This window comes from Argiope bruennichi, chromosome 4 (assembly GCF_947563725.1).
Source record: "Argiope bruennichi chromosome 4, qqArgBrue1.1, whole genome shotgun sequence".
Taxonomy (NCBI): Eukaryota; Metazoa; Arthropoda; class Arachnida; order Araneae; family Araneidae; genus Argiope; species Argiope bruennichi.
The window spans coordinates 49407665-49426428 of NC_079154.1; the positions used below are offsets into that span (position 1 = coordinate 49407665).

At 29.5% G+C, this 18764-nt stretch overlaps 1 protein-coding gene across 1 annotated transcript in view; it reads left to right on the forward strand.

Moving 5' to 3' along the window:
• LOC129965790 (protein rogdi-like) overlaps positions 1-14824 on the forward strand; it is a 33496-nt gene extending 18672 nt beyond the window's left edge. Inside the window, exon 10 of the mRNA XM_056079974.1 lies at positions 8513-14824. Coding sequence (XP_055935949.1) covers positions 8513-8554 — 42 coding nt within the window. The 3' untranslated portion in view covers positions 8555-14824. The remainder of the gene's footprint in view (positions 1-8512) is intronic.
• Positions 14825-18764: the final 3940 nt, after the last annotated feature.

The following is an 18764-nucleotide window of genomic DNA, read 5'->3' on the forward strand; positions in this document are numbered from 1 at the left end:
TCCCTCGACGGCAAGCGAGGGAGCTCTCCATGAGAAGCTGTCGCCACTCTGTTTGCTTCTTGCTTCTCATGGACAGCCAAAAACCCCACGTGTTTGCCGTGCGTGGCGACCCATTAGACGGGTGGTACATTACGGTCTCCGGTGTATCAATCGGCTGGTATCCCAACCATTTGGCTGGTCTGCTCAAGGGGATCAAGCGAAGGGGTCATCTTCTGGGGCTCTGCGTTAAGGGTGGTAGACGTTCCTGGAAGTGGCCCTTAGCGTATAAGTTCTGGCTAGCATCAGGGTAAGCGCCGAGGCTGGAGGCAACCAGAGCCGGTGGCTGCCTTCCCGTGTTGGGCTCCGTGGTGGGCGGTGCCGTCGGAGCTTGAATTTTTGTCCCTTTTTGCATGGGTTTTTCAGACACTTCGCCACGTTTTCCTATCACAGAAGATACTAGATTTCTAATCTTGCACACACCAAAGACCTTTCATAAAGTTTCACCTTTTCTAGTTCAAAAATTGATCTCTTCATTTATTGGTGATGTTAAATCTACAAAAAAACTTCCATCTGGGGATCTTTTAATTGAGACCTCATCAAAAGCTCAGATTTCTGCTATACAGAAATTAACAAAACTTGGAGACTTCCCTGTAGAGGTAACTCCTCACAGGACGCTGAATTTTTCTCGAGGGGTCATCTCTGATATAGATCTTTTTGATTGTTCAGAGACTGAACTCGTTCAGGAATTGCATTCCCCAAAAGTTTGTGCAGCTCATCGCATAAAAATTAAACGCAATGGTTCATTCATTCCTACAAAACATGTCATTCTGACCTTCAGTAGTCCAGAACTTCCGAAATTTATACGAGCTGGCTACGTACAATCCAAAGTTAAACCTTATGTTCCGAATCCTCTGCGTTGCTTCAAATGTCAGAGATTCGGACATTCACAGGGAACTTGCCGTGGCAGCCTTAGATGTGCTAAATGCTCAGCTGATGACCATGAAACGTCAGTTTGTAGCTCTCAAGCTTTGAAATGTTTAAACTGCTCTGCACCCCACCCTGCTTATTCTCGTGATTGTCCTAAATGGAAGATGGAGAAAGAAATCCAAAGCCTGAAAGTTAAAAGAAATATCACCTATGCAGAAGCGAGAAAGTTTGTTTTAGACAGGACACCTAAACCTGGCCTTTCTTACAGTGGAGCCATGAAATCAACATTAAAATGCACTGGCTCTCAGACAGAGATTACAGACATTATAACTATGAACACGTGTTCTTGTAAACATTTGGCTCAGGAATCAGTTAAGATCAATAACTTTCAAAAAACTGAAAACAGTCGAAATCAAGCTTCTACTTCGACAAAAAATTCTCCACCTCTTTCTCAATCCAAAGATTTTGAATTTTCTTTGGCTCGTTTCCCTAAGAAGAAACGCAAGAAAGCAAAATCTCCAAGTGCCAAAAGATCTGACACTGGGATCCCTCCTAAACCTCCAGATATCCCTACTACTTCAGATTCTGTTCTATCAATTTGTCCATCTACATCTGATATCTCTGATGTAGAAATGGATCAACATTTTCCTAATAAATCGCCCCCAGGCAGCCATGCGTAGCTTTTTCAATTCTTCCTTTTTTTTTTTTTTTAATGTCTGGTTTCATTTCATGGAATTGTCGTGGGTATCGTTCTAAAACTGTCGAAATAAAATCGCTTTTAAATGAATACAGGCCTGCCTGTTTTGCCTTACAAGAGACATATTTAAAACCCTCAATAATTTCTAAAATTAGAGGATACAGCTGTGTACGGAGAGATGCGAATACAAATTCAAATGCTAGTGTTTCGGGAGGTGTTTGCATTTTCACTGCCAACCTCTACCCCAGCACACACCTTATTCTTCATACCAATTTACAGGCTGTTGCCGTTCAAGTCCACATAAAGAGACTCGTAACAGTTTGCTGCATATATCTACCTCCACGTGAAGTGATTTCACAAGAAGAATTAAATTCTTTAATAGATCAACTTCCTGTTCCTTTTATATTGCTTGGTGATTTTAACGGACATAGCGTCCTATGGGGAAATGAAGATACTAACTCTCGTGGCCAGCAAATTGAACAATTGATTCATGATTATAATCTCTGCCTGTTAAATGGTGATGAAAGGACATATTTTCACGAGCCCACTCGTTCATTTCACTCATTAGACCTCGCTATATGTTCTCCAATATTACTCCCACTTTTAAATTTTTCAGTTGGAAGAGATCTTCTGAATAGTGACCACTTCCCAATTTTGATTGACCTTGCTGATAATATTAGGATGGCACAACGACCATCTGTCTACTTATTCCAACGGGCAGATTGGTACAGCTTTCAGCAGTTGGCCACAATCACTGAGGCGATGGTTAATTGTTTGGATATTTCAGAGGCAGTTAAACAAATTACTGAAATCATATTATATGCCGCTGATACTGCAATCCCGAAAAGTTCTACCAGACCTCATAAACTTTCAAAACCTTGGTGGAATAATGCCTGCCGTGAAGCACAGAAGGCGCAAAGTAAGCGATGGGACATTTTTAGAAGGCGTCCGACAATAGAAAATCTCGTTGCATTCAAATATGCAAAGGCATGTGCTCGCAAAATACGAAGACGTAGTCAGAGAGAATATTGGATTCGATATGTCTCTAGTATTAGATCCAATATTTCTAGTAAAACTTTATGGAAAAAAGTAAAGGCTGCCAACGGTATGTATCAGGAATTTACATTTTCTATTTTAAAACATAATTCTTTCACATACTCATCACCACGAGACATTGCCAATATCATCGGTGAAACATTTTCCAAAGTGGCTAGCTCAGATAGCTATAATCCTACTTTTTTAAAAATAAAGAACTGTGCTGAGCGACAACCAATTAACTTTAAAGTACGCCATACCCTCCCATATAACACTGAATTCAATATGTGTGAACTGCAAAAGGCACTTTCCAAATCTAATAATACCAGCCCGGGACCTGATAAAATTTCATACCACATGCTTTGTCACTTAAGTGTTCCTTCACTTTACAACATTCTTCGCCTTTATAACAGAATCTGGAATGAGGGAATTTTTCCATCGCAATGGCAGGAAGCTATTATCATTCCAGTTTTGAAACCAGGGAAAGATCCGACAGATCCTTCAAACTATCGCCCCATTGCACTTACGAGCTGTCTAAGCAAAACATTTGAAAGAATGGTCAATTTTCGACTGATCCATCAACTAGAATTGGGAAAACTCATACCATTACATCAAAGTGGATTTCGCAGAGGTAGATCTACTCTGGACAATATTCTACAGCTGGAGACGGAAATCCGTAATGCATTTGTGCGCAGAAATCATTTGGTCTCGATATTCATAGATATTGAAAAGGCATATGATCAGACTTGGCGTTATGGGATACTTCGAACCCTCTTTGAGTTTGGGTTTCGTGGCCAATTGCCGCTTTTTATTGAAAATTTTTTATCTCGCCGTGTTTTTAAGGTCCGTGTTGGATCGACGTTATCCGATTCTTTTATTCAAATGGAAGGTGTTCCTCAGGGTAGCGTATTAAGCGTTACCCTTTTTATCATCCACATTTCTAAAGTTCTTTTAATACTTCCTTCATCAGTTTTAGGCACATTGTATGTTGATGATTTACAAATTTCTTGCCAGGGATCAAACATGAGAGTGATTGAAAGACAGCTCCAAACTGCTGTGAATAGCCTTGTCAAATGGTGTGATCAGAATGGATACAAAGTTTCATCAAGTAAAAGTTGTTGCGTCCATTTTTGTAGAAAACGTAGTATTCACCCTGAACCAGAAGTTTATATAAGCAACAGAGTTCTTCCCGTGGTCCCAGAAGCTCGTTTTCTCGGGGTAATTTTTGATCGAAAGCTCTCTTTCCATCCTCACATCTCCTTTCTACGAAAGAAATGTGGGAAAATGCTAAATATTCTGAAGGTTCTCTCCAACACATCTTGGGGGGCTGATAGGACATCATTACTCCGAATTTATGAGGCTCTGATTCTATCTCGAATAGACTACGGCTGTATAGCATATGGCTCTACCAGCAATACTGCTTTGAAGAAACTTGATACCATCCATCATTCTGCCCTGAGGATTTGCTCTGGAGCTTTTCGCACATCCCCAGTGCAAAGCTTATATGTGACGTGCTATCAACTTCCACTCTCTCTGCGTCGCCAGAAATTGTCATTGCAATATTATTTTAAAATTTCATCCACACCTAAGCATCCTTTAATTTACACCACTCTCAGTCAATTCTTAGAACGACTTTATAATGCTCGTCCGACAGCTATCCGTCCGTTTTATGAACGTATGAAATCTTTCATTTCTGGCACACAACTTTCCGAAGTAAGAATATTATCTATTGACCATTTCTGCTTTCCTCCCTGGGTTACACCATGTATTTCTCATATAAACCCATTCATTGGTTTCAAAAAATCTCATATTGATGCACGCTCGCTTCAGAGAATTTTCCTTGAACATCGTGCCCAGTATAATAACTATAAAGCAATCTTTACTGATGGTTCAAAAACGATGAATCATGTCGGTTTCGGTGTTATTTTAGATAACGCTACATATAACCATACTCTCCCCAAATATTGCTCAGTGTATACGGCAGAAGCAACTGCTATTTTATTTGCGCTACAAAGTATTTCCTCATCTGACTCTCGTAAATTTTGCATATATACCGACAACATGAGCGTTTTGCAACAATTGCAAAATTTTGATTATTCTTGTCATCCGATTGTTGCACAAATCATGGAACAACTGTCAGTACTGATGAACAGGGACTTCGACGTAATTTTCTGCTGGATACCAAGTCACGTTGGAATCTATGGCAATGAGCTTGCAGATCAGGCTGCAAAATTAGCTTCAATTCCTCTTGAATTTCGTGTTCCCTTCTGTGATATTTCGGGATATATCAAACGATATATCTATGAGGAGTGGCAGAAAGTTTGGGACACGCAGGTTGATAACAAACTACATGCTATTCAACCAAAAATAAATATGTGGTCAGTTTTACAAAATCGATGCGCAGATGTAAAATTAATTCGTCTACGCATTGGGCACACAAGATATACGCATAGACATTTACTGTTTGGTGAACGAACCCCTCATTGTATGAACTGTGGAGTAGTCAATTCTATTGCACACATTCTTATTCAATGCCCTAATTTTACTTCTGATCGTTTAACTTACTTTCATTCGTCCTTTTTAAATTTACAGGACTTGGTGGGTGAGAAACCTCACTCAAAACTTTTTGACTTTTTAAAAGCCATTGGTTTTTTTCATAGTATTTAAAATTGAGATTTATTTTTATTCTTGTGTCAAATCATTATATATATCATATATCTTCTCAACTTTTGACATTTTACAATGCATCTTCCTTTTATCTACACATTTTATAACGGAACTGTTTGAAAAGCCTTGTGAATGGCGCAGCTTGTCCTAAATTGGACCTTGTGCCAAAAAACCCTACTATACCATACCATACCATACCTGAAAAAACTAAAATTAAATACAAAGAACATCTTGGTTTGTTTAATGAAGAAATTTATTTAAATGATTTCTATTCTAATGTTTTAAAGTCCAAAAAAATTTCTGATTTTGGGGAAATCTTAAAAATTTTGTATCATGTAAACATATATTTTGTATCTATAATCATGGCAATGCAGCTATGGAAAGTGGATTTAGCATTAACAAAAATATGTCTGTTGAAACTGAAAGAGGTTTTAATTGGCAAACTAATTTTTATCATTATTTTATAATCATATGAGCCATAATCTCTTATGGAGGCATCTTAAATGTTCCTAACTCAAGAGATTTGTTAGTAAGCAAAATTAAAACATGTGAGGTATTATAGTGCTTTAAAAAAATAGAAGGAAGTTTATGGGGGGAAAACAGCTTTGAAAATTAAATTGTTGCAAAAGAAAATAGAAATGAAATTAACAGTTAAAAAATATGTAAAGCTTGCAGAAATTGATGCTGAAATATACAAACTGACAAACAAATTGCTTTGTAAAGTTTTTTGTTAAGTAATCATTAAATGGCTTATATTATGATAGGAAAAATGTTATTTTGTGTTTTATTTCACCCTTGTCGTGACTTTAAATCAGAGAGCAGGATCAAAATCTTTCTCTTTACATATGAATTTGTCTTGCTGAATTCGATACTATAATACAGATTTTAAAAAAAATTTCTGCATGTAAATATAAAGTCTTCTAATATATTATTATTTTAGAAAATGGTAAATTTTTGCTTAGTTCTTTTTTTTTTTTACTGATAAAAATTAGGGGTGTATTGTTATTTTATTATAGCACATGGGTGCTGTTTGCACATTTCCTCTTATATACCATCTACATACAAAGAAAAAAACAGGGAGTTTGTTCCCTCACATTTGAGAGCCAATCTTGATTATGTAATTTTACCAAATATTATTTAACTCTATTAAATGGATCTTGATTGCTGATTTCATAGAAACTCGAAGCGAAACATACTCTCTTTTACTATTTCTGCAGGAAATTACTATTTTGAAAAATGTTTGTTTTAAACTGGATGCTTTATTAGCTAGTCATAAAGAAAGAAAAAAAAAAAGAAATCCATTTATATTTTTAATTGTATCTTAAAGCTATGCAAAAGTTTGTGAGCCATGTTAAATCTAAGATTAATTTTGTTATGTAACTTTAAGTAGTTTTTAAAAATCTTTTATATGGAATAAATCAACAATACTTATTTTATAATTTAAAATTTAATAAGTGAATTATTAAAAGTATTTCTTTAATGTTTTTTTTTTTTTCTATCTATGAACGGAGCATAAATTTTTTAAAATGCTGTTATTTTAAATAAATTGAGATGTTTCATTTATTTTAGAATACATATTCAGGCATCATTTGAAAACTTCTTATAAAACTTAATTTTTTTTTTTAAATTCCCTTTATTACATGTTTTGTATTAGGTTGAAAGATGGTAATAAATTTATTTCACTTGCAGTTACTGTGCATTAAAATTTTTTCTGCAAAGGTTCTTGCACTTTTAATCATGCAATATATTTTTGAAAAATTTATGAGATTCTTTCATGTATTTAATCATTGTTTTGCTTACATGATTTACATCTTTTTGTTTACATGATCATATGTTTATTACTATGGTATAATTATCTTTCCTTTTGAACTAGATCAATTCATTTCATGCTTCAATTTTAAAAAAATTGCAAGTTTTTGCTTTTTAATTCTTTATATATAAGTTGTAGCATAACAAAGATAAATGCTTCTCAGGATTTAGTATGATTTTTTATCTGGATTTGTTAATTTATTCTTTATAAAAAAAATTCATATGCTGTTGATGAAGAATTAAATAAAAAAAAAGCTTTAAGAGCAGAAAAGAAGTTATGGAAGAAAAAAAAGTTTCCAGTGATTTTGATGCATAATTTTAACAAAATGCTATTCAAAATGACATCATTGTGTTAATATTCATATGTGTTATAGTGGTGCTTATATGATGATGTGTGTAACAGTCTGCAATTACATAATAAATAAATGATGGGATATTAATGATAAAAAATTGCACATGAAATTTTTTTGAGTTGGTCAAATCAACCATAGATACATCAGATTCCTCTCAATCTTTTGTTGATGAAACAGTGGCTCTCTACTAGTATTTTGAATGGAACAGTCAGAAAGACATATCATCATTTTTTTAATTCCAACATCTGTGACATGTTTCTCATGGAGCAAGATTGTCAACAAAAATTTTTTTATTATAAAGCTTTGTAATATTTTAGGAAAATGCTTGGTCTATCAAACTGAATATTTGTTGTGAAAAAGCCACAAAATTTTCCATCATACAACACACTTTGTTGATGATTATTTACCATTCTCAAGTTAATTGTCAGCTATACCATTTCTATATTCCATCTACATATGCTGTATCCTTCACTCCTCTGAAATTGTAGAATGTAAAAATGTTAACCTTTTTTTAAAAACAAACAATCTAATTTTTGAGATAAAGAGATGTAATGCAAATCACAGAAAATTGTGAATTTTCTTATATTTTAAGGCCACGAATTAGGGTTCTTGTACTTTGTTGTTCAATGTCATTTTTTCAAAAGAAACGAAGTTCACATTTTTGAAGCTAAAATAAGATTTATCAACAGGATTATATTTTTTTCTTTGATACTATTAGATATAAATTTAAAAATGTCTCATTTATTAATCTAAAATTTATTGAAAATATTATATTTTTTATTTAGCAGATATGAAAATGAATTTTTTAGTTACATAAAAATTAATATTCTGTCTAATCTCATTCATATGTATCTGACCATTTTATAATAAAATTTTTTAAATGTCATGCAAAAATTAGAAAGAAATATAACTTTTAAAAATTTTTAAAATATAATATTTACAATCTTTGTGAAATCGTACCTTTTTTTGAAAATGATTAAATTTTTGTTTTTATGACATGGATTTGCTTTTTGAATCTCACGACTGTATGTTTTTGTACTTTCAGGTGTCTGTGTTCGCTCAGTACAAGGAAATGAATGTTACATGAACTGATAAACAAAAGAAAAAATTGTTAATCACTGTTTTAGTCTCAGAGAGCTTTTATGGGAAGACTTCAGCACTCTTTTTTTTATTTTAGTTCATTTTAAAAAGTGCAGTCAAATATTGATATGATTTTAACAAATATTATTATTTGATTTTTTTATTGTATTGAATTTTTTTGTTGATAAATATAAAACACCTTTTGTGTGTGATCAAGTAAAAAAGTTAATTATTTATTTACATTTAATGCATAGAAATTATCGGTTAATTACAAAACAGCAACATATTCTTTTATTACTTAATCTATTCTATCTATAATGCAAATATTCTGTTAGAATTTATTTATGATCAAAGACGCTTGGTATGGAAGAAGATTACTTTGAATTTAAAGAATGAAATATTGTGAATGAATTTAGAAAATGCTAACCTTTATTAATTCAGAAAATCCAAATTTTATTTTGGAAAAGCTTTAAAGCTTAAGTTGTGTACTATTAAATGTGATAAGAAATCAAGTGATTCTATTTTTAAACATCCTTGGTACTTCATGAATGCGGATGGAGTTTTCATTTATTTTGAATTATAAAATATGGAATTCATAAAAAAATTTATCAAATATATTTCTGATAAAAATTATTAAATAAAAACAACACTTTTGAATAACTGTAAAACATATTTTTCAATTTAAAATCCTTAATCTACATCAAAACAGAATCTTTGCCCATTGAAAGTATGAAATTTTAGACAGAAGGAACAGTTTAATTTTGTAAAGTATATAATGATAAAAACAATGTATTTCCTTTTTTCAATTTCAATACTTTATCTTATTTGTTATATTTCATAACAAAAATTTTCTTAATTGTAAAATTTACTTAGAAAATCCTAGATAGAAAGTTTATGAAGATCAACATTAGACTGTACTTTCAGCACACATTTTGTCAGTGTATCTGTGTCAATATATCTATGTGTAATGTTTAGAATATTTTATGAAAAAAAAACTTATTTTAAATCTATTTTTTTTTTTTTTTTTTTTTTTTCAAATTTTAGTGATAGGAAGTTTCTAGATTATTTGTTTTTTTCTTCTGAAAGAAGTGATTTAACTCGTTACTAAATATTTATTTTCTTTGCAAAGTTCCTTTTTTAGTGAAAATATCATGTGATTTGTTTTATTGCTTCAGTTTCTAACTGAAAAATAAATGCAGTTTTTTAGTAAAAGTATGTTGTTGGAATACAATATATATCATGTTTCAAATTAAAAATATGTAGTCGTAAAATAAATTGTTAATGTATCATTAGCTGAAATACAATTTTTTTATGTTCATATTTTTTATTAATGGCAGGTAAGGGAGTTAGCTTTAATTTAAATTATTATAATTTTTTCCTCGTTATTTATTAGTGAAATGTATATTAATCTCTGATTAACATTATTATAAAATATTTTATATTTGAATAAGATTGATTGTTTATTTATTAATATTGAGGTTATTTGTATGTTTATAGTCTTTTATAAATGAGTACTTAATATGAATTTTGTTTATTTTTTTAAAAAAGTAAAGTTAAATATAGAATTTTAAATTTAGAAAAAGTAAATTAGTGTAAATTTTGTCTGGTGCAATTACTTTGAGAAATTGTTGGAATAGTATTGCATAGATTCTTATTTTACATTGATGTTAAAGTTTTTGTTCCTTTATGAAAAATGTAGCTTTTACAATTTCAATGTATTACTGTGAGTGTTCTAAAATATTTTAAAGTGGTACATAAACTTGTTATTTCTATTTATTTACAATAATATTTTGTATTATTTTTACATATTATTGAAAATAAGAATTTACAGAGCCATTATAGAATATTAAATTACTTATTGAAAGAAAAACTTTTAAGCTTCTTTTGCTCTTTCTCCCCCTCCAAAAAAACATTTTTCCCCATTAGTTAAATTCTGTAATTTTTAAATGTTTAAGATTTTAATTACAATTTATAGTTGTTAATAATGTTGTATAAATATTTGAAATTATTCTTTTAATTATTATATTGAAACTCCATTTCAAAGATTTGTAATAGTTTTTAGGTAAATAAACTTTATATTTTCATTCGTTTTTAGTGTGACATATTTTATTTTACAGGATAGTGACGTAATTTTTTAAGCATCTTTTAAAATTAATTAAATAAGAGCATTTTAAAATTTTGTTGATATATATATTTTACAAAGTGTATCCCTCATAATTTGATGGAAACTATTTGTCCTTTTTTTTTTGTCTTATTTAATTGACTTTTATCCAACAAATTTTTATTGATGTTTATGCAAATATTTTAGTTTTGTTCTATTTATGCAATGGCATCATTTAGGCGGGAATAAAACTCCATCTAGTAAAATTTGTATAGTATGAGTATAAATTGTGGTCATTCATATAAAGAGATTTAAATACAAGTCAAATTTATCTATTTAACAAATATTGCAGTACATATAAATTGTATTTCAAATACTCTTTTGCTGTTCTCAATATATTTATATGGTTGAGAGGGTAGCAGACTTTCTTCAAGCTGAGCAAATTGAAATTGTAATGCAATATCATATGATAATAAATATTATTAATATTTTTCATAACATTTAAGAAAGTAATGATTAAGGGAAAATAAAATTATTTCTAAATGTTTTTATATACACAATTTAAATAAAAGACAAAAAGTCCCACACACAAATTTGTACTAATACTATATTCATACAACACATAACTGTCCTTGTTATTTAACTCCATATTGTATTACGAAATTAACTGGCATTGTATATTTGATATATGCTAGGAAAGTAAATTTCAGCTTCATTCATTGATATTTTTTTATAATATAATATTCCCTTTCTAATGATGCCATTGTTTATATGTGCTTTATTTAAATTAAAGATTTTTTAAAAATGTATCACTTGTTTAGAATAAAAAATTAAAGATGTTTGTATACAGCCTGCTGATAAGCTTGCCAGGCACATTTTAAATGAATTCGATTTTATTGTTGCTATACTGTTATGTGTTCAATGTGATTTTTACTTAAACATGGTAAATTACTTAGTTGTATTGAGGGAAATAATGCTGTGTCGTTCCTATTCGCTGAGCAAATTAGTCTTCCAACTTTGTTTCTTGTCAGAATAAAGTTGCCTTCTAAGTGTCTTTACAGTCTTCATAAGTGATGGAAAGCGAACTGAAAATTCTTAAACTCGTATTTTAATATAAAATAAAACCAGAATGTAATACTTGCTTTGTTTTAAAATGTTTATACATTAAGCTCTTTTTTTTTTTTTTTTTTGCATGCCTGTTGTAATAATTATTCATTTTGAATGCAAATAAAGATTATAGATGAACTTAATTACATAGAATTGCCCAAAATTTAGTACTAAAAATAATGATAGCTCTACAGAATTGATCGGTTAGAACAGTTAGAATCGGTCAGAACAGTTAGAATCGGTCAGAACAGTTAGAATCATATCATTCTTATTTAGAATAGAGTGGAGAAAAATTAGAGCTTGACGATATTCTTTTCAGAATATAGGAAGAGACATTAAGAGAAAATGTTTTAAAAATGAACAATAGGCAGAAGATAAACTTATATATAATTAGAAGATAGATATATATATAATTAGAAGATAGATATATATACAATCCATCGTAGCTGTATACTAATCGTATGGTAATTGTTATTGATATTAACTAGAAATGGTAATTTGCACTGGAGTGTAATATAAATGTATGAACAAATGTTCTTAGCAATCAAATTTCAGTTCAATAAAGGTCGATTCTTTCCTATAACGATATAAAAATTATTTTAGGAATTGAAATAAGGAATTGATATACGAAATATTTATTATATAAAATTAATCTGACTTATTAATTAGTAATTAATTATCATATCAAGATACTTCAGTATGATTTGATATAAAAAAAATGGAAACATTTAAAATTTTGTTTCATCCAGAATTTTTGGATAGAACTTGTGCCCACATTCTATTCAGCTGTAGCTGCCAAATTACTATTCCAAAAGATTAATAATTAATTTAATAGACAAAATCCAACTATGGTGCTAAAGTATTTATTTTTGTGGTTTCTGAACGTAGATTTGAGGTGATTATATAGCTTGCAATGGGTATTGAAAAATTGTTGAACTTGGCAGTAATATGCTTCTAGTGGTCTTTGAATGTATGTATAAAAAAATCGTAACTAATAAACGTCATTTTTCACCGATATTTTTTTTCCGCATCTTCCATTTTTAAATTATGAGGATTGTACTTTCTTATGACAATTTTTTTTACAGTGTCCTGAATCGAAATATTTTAATTCTAGCCATCCTGTATTTTTTTATTCTGTAAAATACTCCTTATTTTTTTAAATATTGATCCTCTTTATTCATTGATTTAAGAAGGGCTCAAGATTTATAATTAATTAAGCCAGTCAGCGAACGTTGAGAAAAATCGCTCTTATCTGCAGAACTTTTTTTAATTGTTAAAAAAAATGGTATTTTCTTAAAGAATGGGTTAAATAGTTCGTCCGTATCTATTTCTAACACGAAAAGCGTTCGTAGTTGAGTATTCATGTGTTAAAATATAAATTAATCACAGACTTACAAAATCGTTAGATTGCACTAATTATTGAGTGGATGATGGATAATTTTGATTACATTCATATGTACAACATTATAGATGTTATTTCATCTGTTAGATATGAAATTAAATCGGGTTCAGGTAATGAATGTTTTCTGTTTCTGATCGTAGCAAATAATAAACTGCCGACCAATGTTTGATTTTTGAAACGCCCCCAAAATCTCCATAATAAATAGATATAAGTTTCCGTTTATAATAAATTAATTGTGGGGAAATTCTCGAAAACTTCATTGTGGGACAAAAGAAATGAAATTTAGTGACAATATAGAAAGGCATCTCTGGTTGATGTAGGCCAGAGAAATGCATTCATTAAAATTGTATATAAACTTCAAAATTTCTCGAACTTTGAAATTTTTGTAAATTTAATGTATTGTGTCATAAAAAAAATCTATGTTATGTAAACAATTTTTCTTGCAATATATTTTTTAAATAATTTTTATTTTCGCATTAATAAATTTTTTCTTGCAGATATCAATTACGTCGTATATATGACAACGTTTCTAATATGTAATTATGCTTATCTTCCTGATTAACAGATTTTGCTTATGTTATTGATTGCTTATTGAAATGTTAATTGTTTAGTAAAAGTTAATGAAATTCATAATAGAGTCAATTCGCATGTCATAGTCATAGTTGAACGTGTCGTCTAATAAACATATCTTGCGCTATGCTGTGACGTTTTGCCATTTGTTAATACCATATATCGATGACCGTAAATTGATTTCGAAGAATTTTTCATCAAAAGAGTAAATGTCTTAGTATTCATTATATTAAGAAAGCCTTGTTTGACTTACATATTCATTTGTTCCAACCTGAATGTAAATTTCTGGGAATTTGGCTACAGTACATTTTCAAACTGACCACACAAACCGCTTAGAATAAGATTTAAGAGTGAACTAGAAACGATTTGACTGAACGATTGAAACGATTTGAAACTGATTTCTATGTTACAAAGAAAGACCTTTGACAAAATACACTAAACAAAATAATTCAACTCAAATTATCAAAAATTTGGATGGTTAAAGAGAGAGAGATTATGTGTTAGTGGTAAATGAGGAAAACGTAAAATAAATCGTTAATTTTTTAATCAAGCCTTTTTTATATATATAAAAAGAAATGGTTATTTATTAGGAAAAATCTCTATTATCGTTTTAAATCGTTATCTTTATAAACGTAGCCGAATAGTGTTATAGCCGAATTATTATTATTTAAACGTTAAGCAACAAAATTTGTTGCTATAATGAGTACAAAATTTCACTCAAGTTCGCTTCTTCCATCACTGTGGACTATGATTTTGTGTGAAATTCAAGACAATAACACGTTTGTTGTAAAACACGAGTATTTGTAGATGTAGACATGGAATTATCTCTTATCTGTACATTAGATGTAGGTAACAAATGATGTAATAGACTTTGTTAGACAGATTAAATCATTGGCGTAAATGTATTGTGATATCAGGATGAAGAGCACCCAAATGAAACTTTGCACAGATAAATCAATGTGAATTTGTGTGCGCGTTAGAATGCGCACTTAATCTATTCCAGTTGTTGTTTCTACAGTCGTCTCTTTCATTTGGTATCATGTATTTCTTTAATTTTATTCAAAACAGTTAAAATGAATAAAGTGTTTCTTTACGTATATCGTGGATTCATTGTTTTTCAGTGCGTTAACACTAAGAAGTAACTGTGATCTCGAATTTATTAACTTTTATATTTGTTTCTTTTTTAAAAAAATCTAATATTTATATTTATTTATGCGAATTTTTTATATTTGTTTCCAAAATAAAATAACTTTAATTTCAACTGCAGATTTCATTTTACATGGCATTTTCAAATTATATATCTTACAAATCGATAGTTGGATGTATATTTTGAGATCTGTACTTCCTTTTTAATAATTATTAAATGCCTAAATACGAAATGATTTATTTTTGGAAAAAAAGAACTCATAGCTTAAGTCTATTCTATTCTGTTTTCAAAAAGATAGAATTGGTCTATTCTAAGTTATATAAATAATTTATAGGTGACGTGCAAACGTTTTTAGATACTATAGAAACTCAATTTTTTTCCCCATTTAAGATATTTGGAGCAGAAAAAAAAAAAAAAAATGAGCAGCTTGCATTGCAAAACTTGCTTTTAGCCGTCCCGATAAAAGGGTATAAAAACATCATTTTATGCAAGTTTATCTCGATATTAGAAAGTAAGTGCCTCTTCTAAAGATACTCGAAGAATACTTTATCGGAAAAAAAAAAGGCTAGAGATGTTTGTAACTTTTTAGAAGGATTTACTATGCAATTTCAGCAAAAGTCCTTGGAAGAGTTTTACAAAGAAGATGTTCCGTACAAGTTCTTGACATTTATCCACCATTCCACGTTCCGTGTTCCATTATCCGTCGACATGTACGTAGTATATAGTTGCATAGGATATAACAATTTTTAGGTTATTATTAAGGTAATAATATTATCGGTTTTTGAATATTTCTAAATTTGAATTCCAATTGTTTGTAATGTTCAGGCTTTTCATTTTTTTTTAATTTGTTCTTTAAATAAACTGATAACTGCTTTAGATAACCTTACGCCCTATTAGTAATTTTAATATAGCATCCAGATTCTATGAAAATCATGACACAAACACCATTATGATTTTTCTCAAAACAATTGATTTGCAATTTCATAAATGAAGCGTCCACTTTATAAAATATGACATTTTACTGTAATAAAAATTAGTATTATAAGTATTAGTTAAATATTATTAGCAATTAATCAAAACTTTTAAATTAGTGGATCTAGATTTTGCTTTCAAAAATTGTTATGATTAAGTGTTAGGAAGTCAAAAGATAAACTAAACTGGATACCTTTTTGACTAAATTGAAATATTTGAGTAAATATTTTTCAACAATATTTCAACGATCGATTTTGTTTTAAATAATTAATAAAGAAAACTTTGTTTTGAACTTTTAATATTAATCAGCTTATCCAGGAATATTTGTTGTATTTAATTTCAATTAAAGCTTTAATATATAAATTATTATATTCTATTAAATCCTTTAATCTATAATATTAAAAAAATATTTTTAAATTTCAAATTTTGATGTTTATTTTAGCCATATTATTTTGAAAAACTATTCTTCTTTGTATATATGAATCTCTTGAATGGAGTCAAATGAAATAACAATCGCACGTAAAACCATCTGCACCCAATTGCATGTGATGTATCATCTAAATTTAATAGCTAATTAGTTTTCTCGATGAGGTAGCTTTACTTTTTTTATTTCTAACGTAGTGATTTATTCTAACATTAAAATGGTGCATTATATTATATATTTTAGATGCATTATAAGAATAATTTCTAACAGATTGCTAAATAGGTTGAAACACGTTGATAAAAAATTATAAAATAACAAGTATAATCTTTTGACATATCGAGAATAATTACGAATATACTTAGATGATATTGCTTACAGATCGATTTTTTTATAGTTATTGATACAACAAGAAATCCTACATTCATTATAGCATTGTATTACAATATATATAAATAATCCGATTCTTCTTTCGATAGCTTTCAGCTGTTGAATTAATTTAGCCATGCGATTAAATATTTATAAAGATAATGAAAACGATTTTTTTGCGATAAGAATTTGAATTTGATTGCGTTGAGAAAAAGTACCTACTGAATAAAATTATTTTTAAAGAAATTGATTAATTAAGGGGGAAATTGCGCTGCAGCGAAATTGTTATTGAAAAGATATATTTATTTATTTTTTAATTTTAAGATGCATGTAAGAATAATTTTTGTTGAATTCATTCTCTTGAATTCATACAAGTATATTGATTGAATTCATTACATTTTCTTTGAATTCATTAAAGTTTAAAAATTTGCTCTGGTTTGTGACGTTTTGTGAGGTAGATCGAAAATGAAATTATCATCAAGAAGTTCTTTTGCCATATATAAATACTAGCCGCCTTTGGCGACCAGCCGGTTCGCCAATCTTAATGTTCGTTAAAATTTTAATAATTAAATATTTTATGCAATTTCTACTTTAACAGCTTCTTCATCAAAATATTTTAAAACTTCAAATTTTGATTATCATATAATTCATTCATAATATTATAAAGGCCTTCAGTCATAACGTAATATGTATCTCTCTCATTTTCTGTTAGCACCCGTAGAATTTATGCTTTAAATTAAAGTGGAAAGAATTTATATTCAATTAATATAATAATATTTTTTACTGAAACAAAGCATTTTTTTATAATCTGATTACTGAAAATAGAGTCACTCAGCGTTTAAACTTTATGGGCACTAAAGAATATCTTTTTAAATTTATGTAATATCTCAAGAGTTGGTCAACAAAATTTTCTTAGATTCATTATGAGCAGATCGATTAATTAACAATGTTTAAATTTAAATGCATCAAACACTAAGAAAATAAAACGAATCGTTTAAAATAAACGGTTGAAAACGGTAGAACTTATGCTTTAAATTAAAGTGGAAAGAATTTATCTTCAATTAATGTAATAATATTTTTTACTGAAACAAAGCATTTTTTTATAATCTGATTACTGAAAACAGAGTCACTCAGCGTTTAAACTTTATGGGCACTAAAGAATATCTTTTTTATTTTATGTAATATCTCAAGAGTTGGTCAACAAAATTTTCTTAGATTCATTATGAGCAGATCGATTCATTAACAATGTTTAAATTTAAATGCATCAAACACTAAGAAAATAAAACGAATCGTTTAAAATAAACGGTTGAAAACAGGTTTTAAAAAAAACTACTTAAAAAACGATGTACTTAAAACTATAAGCATATACAAAAAATATATAACTAACATAAATACAATTTACTTACAAAAGCATGGAACTAACCCAAAAATAATTTAAATCATCCATTGATAACGTTGTCATGGCAACCATCAGAACAGAATGCGCATGCGTGAATTTTCTTCGCCGGTTACGTAACGCAAATACGTGATTTTTTCTACGCCAGTTGGGGTAACGCTATGCGGATTAGAAATTTTTAATTTCCTTTATTCTGTTTTATTTTAATTCAAAAGTACTTCAGAATGAATCTGAAAGATCGATTCATTAACAATGTTTAATTTTAAATGCATCAAACATTAAGAAAATAAACAGAATCGATTGAAATAATCCGCCGAAAAATTTTAACCCTAGCCTCATTACTGTTGGGAGAAAAAAAAACCTGAAGCCTTTCTCGTTTGGCGGTGGGAAAATGGAAGATTTTTTTGGCGGAAAAGTTGGCGGTGGGGAAAATGGAAGATTTTTTTGGCGGAAAAGTTGGCGGTGGGGAAAATGGAAGATTTTTTTGGCGGGAAAGTTAGTTTTTAATTAATAATTAAAATTCTAATTAAAAATTCGAAAAAAGGAACCCCAGGTGCACATTCCCGACCTCCAAGGTATACATGTACCAAATTTGGTAGCTGTATGTCAAACGGTCTGGCCTGTAGAGCGCCAACACACACACACACACACACACATTGAGCTTTATTATAAGTATAGATAGATATTTGAGCTTTAATTAATAAATATAAGCCGTGGATTTATATTCAAGTA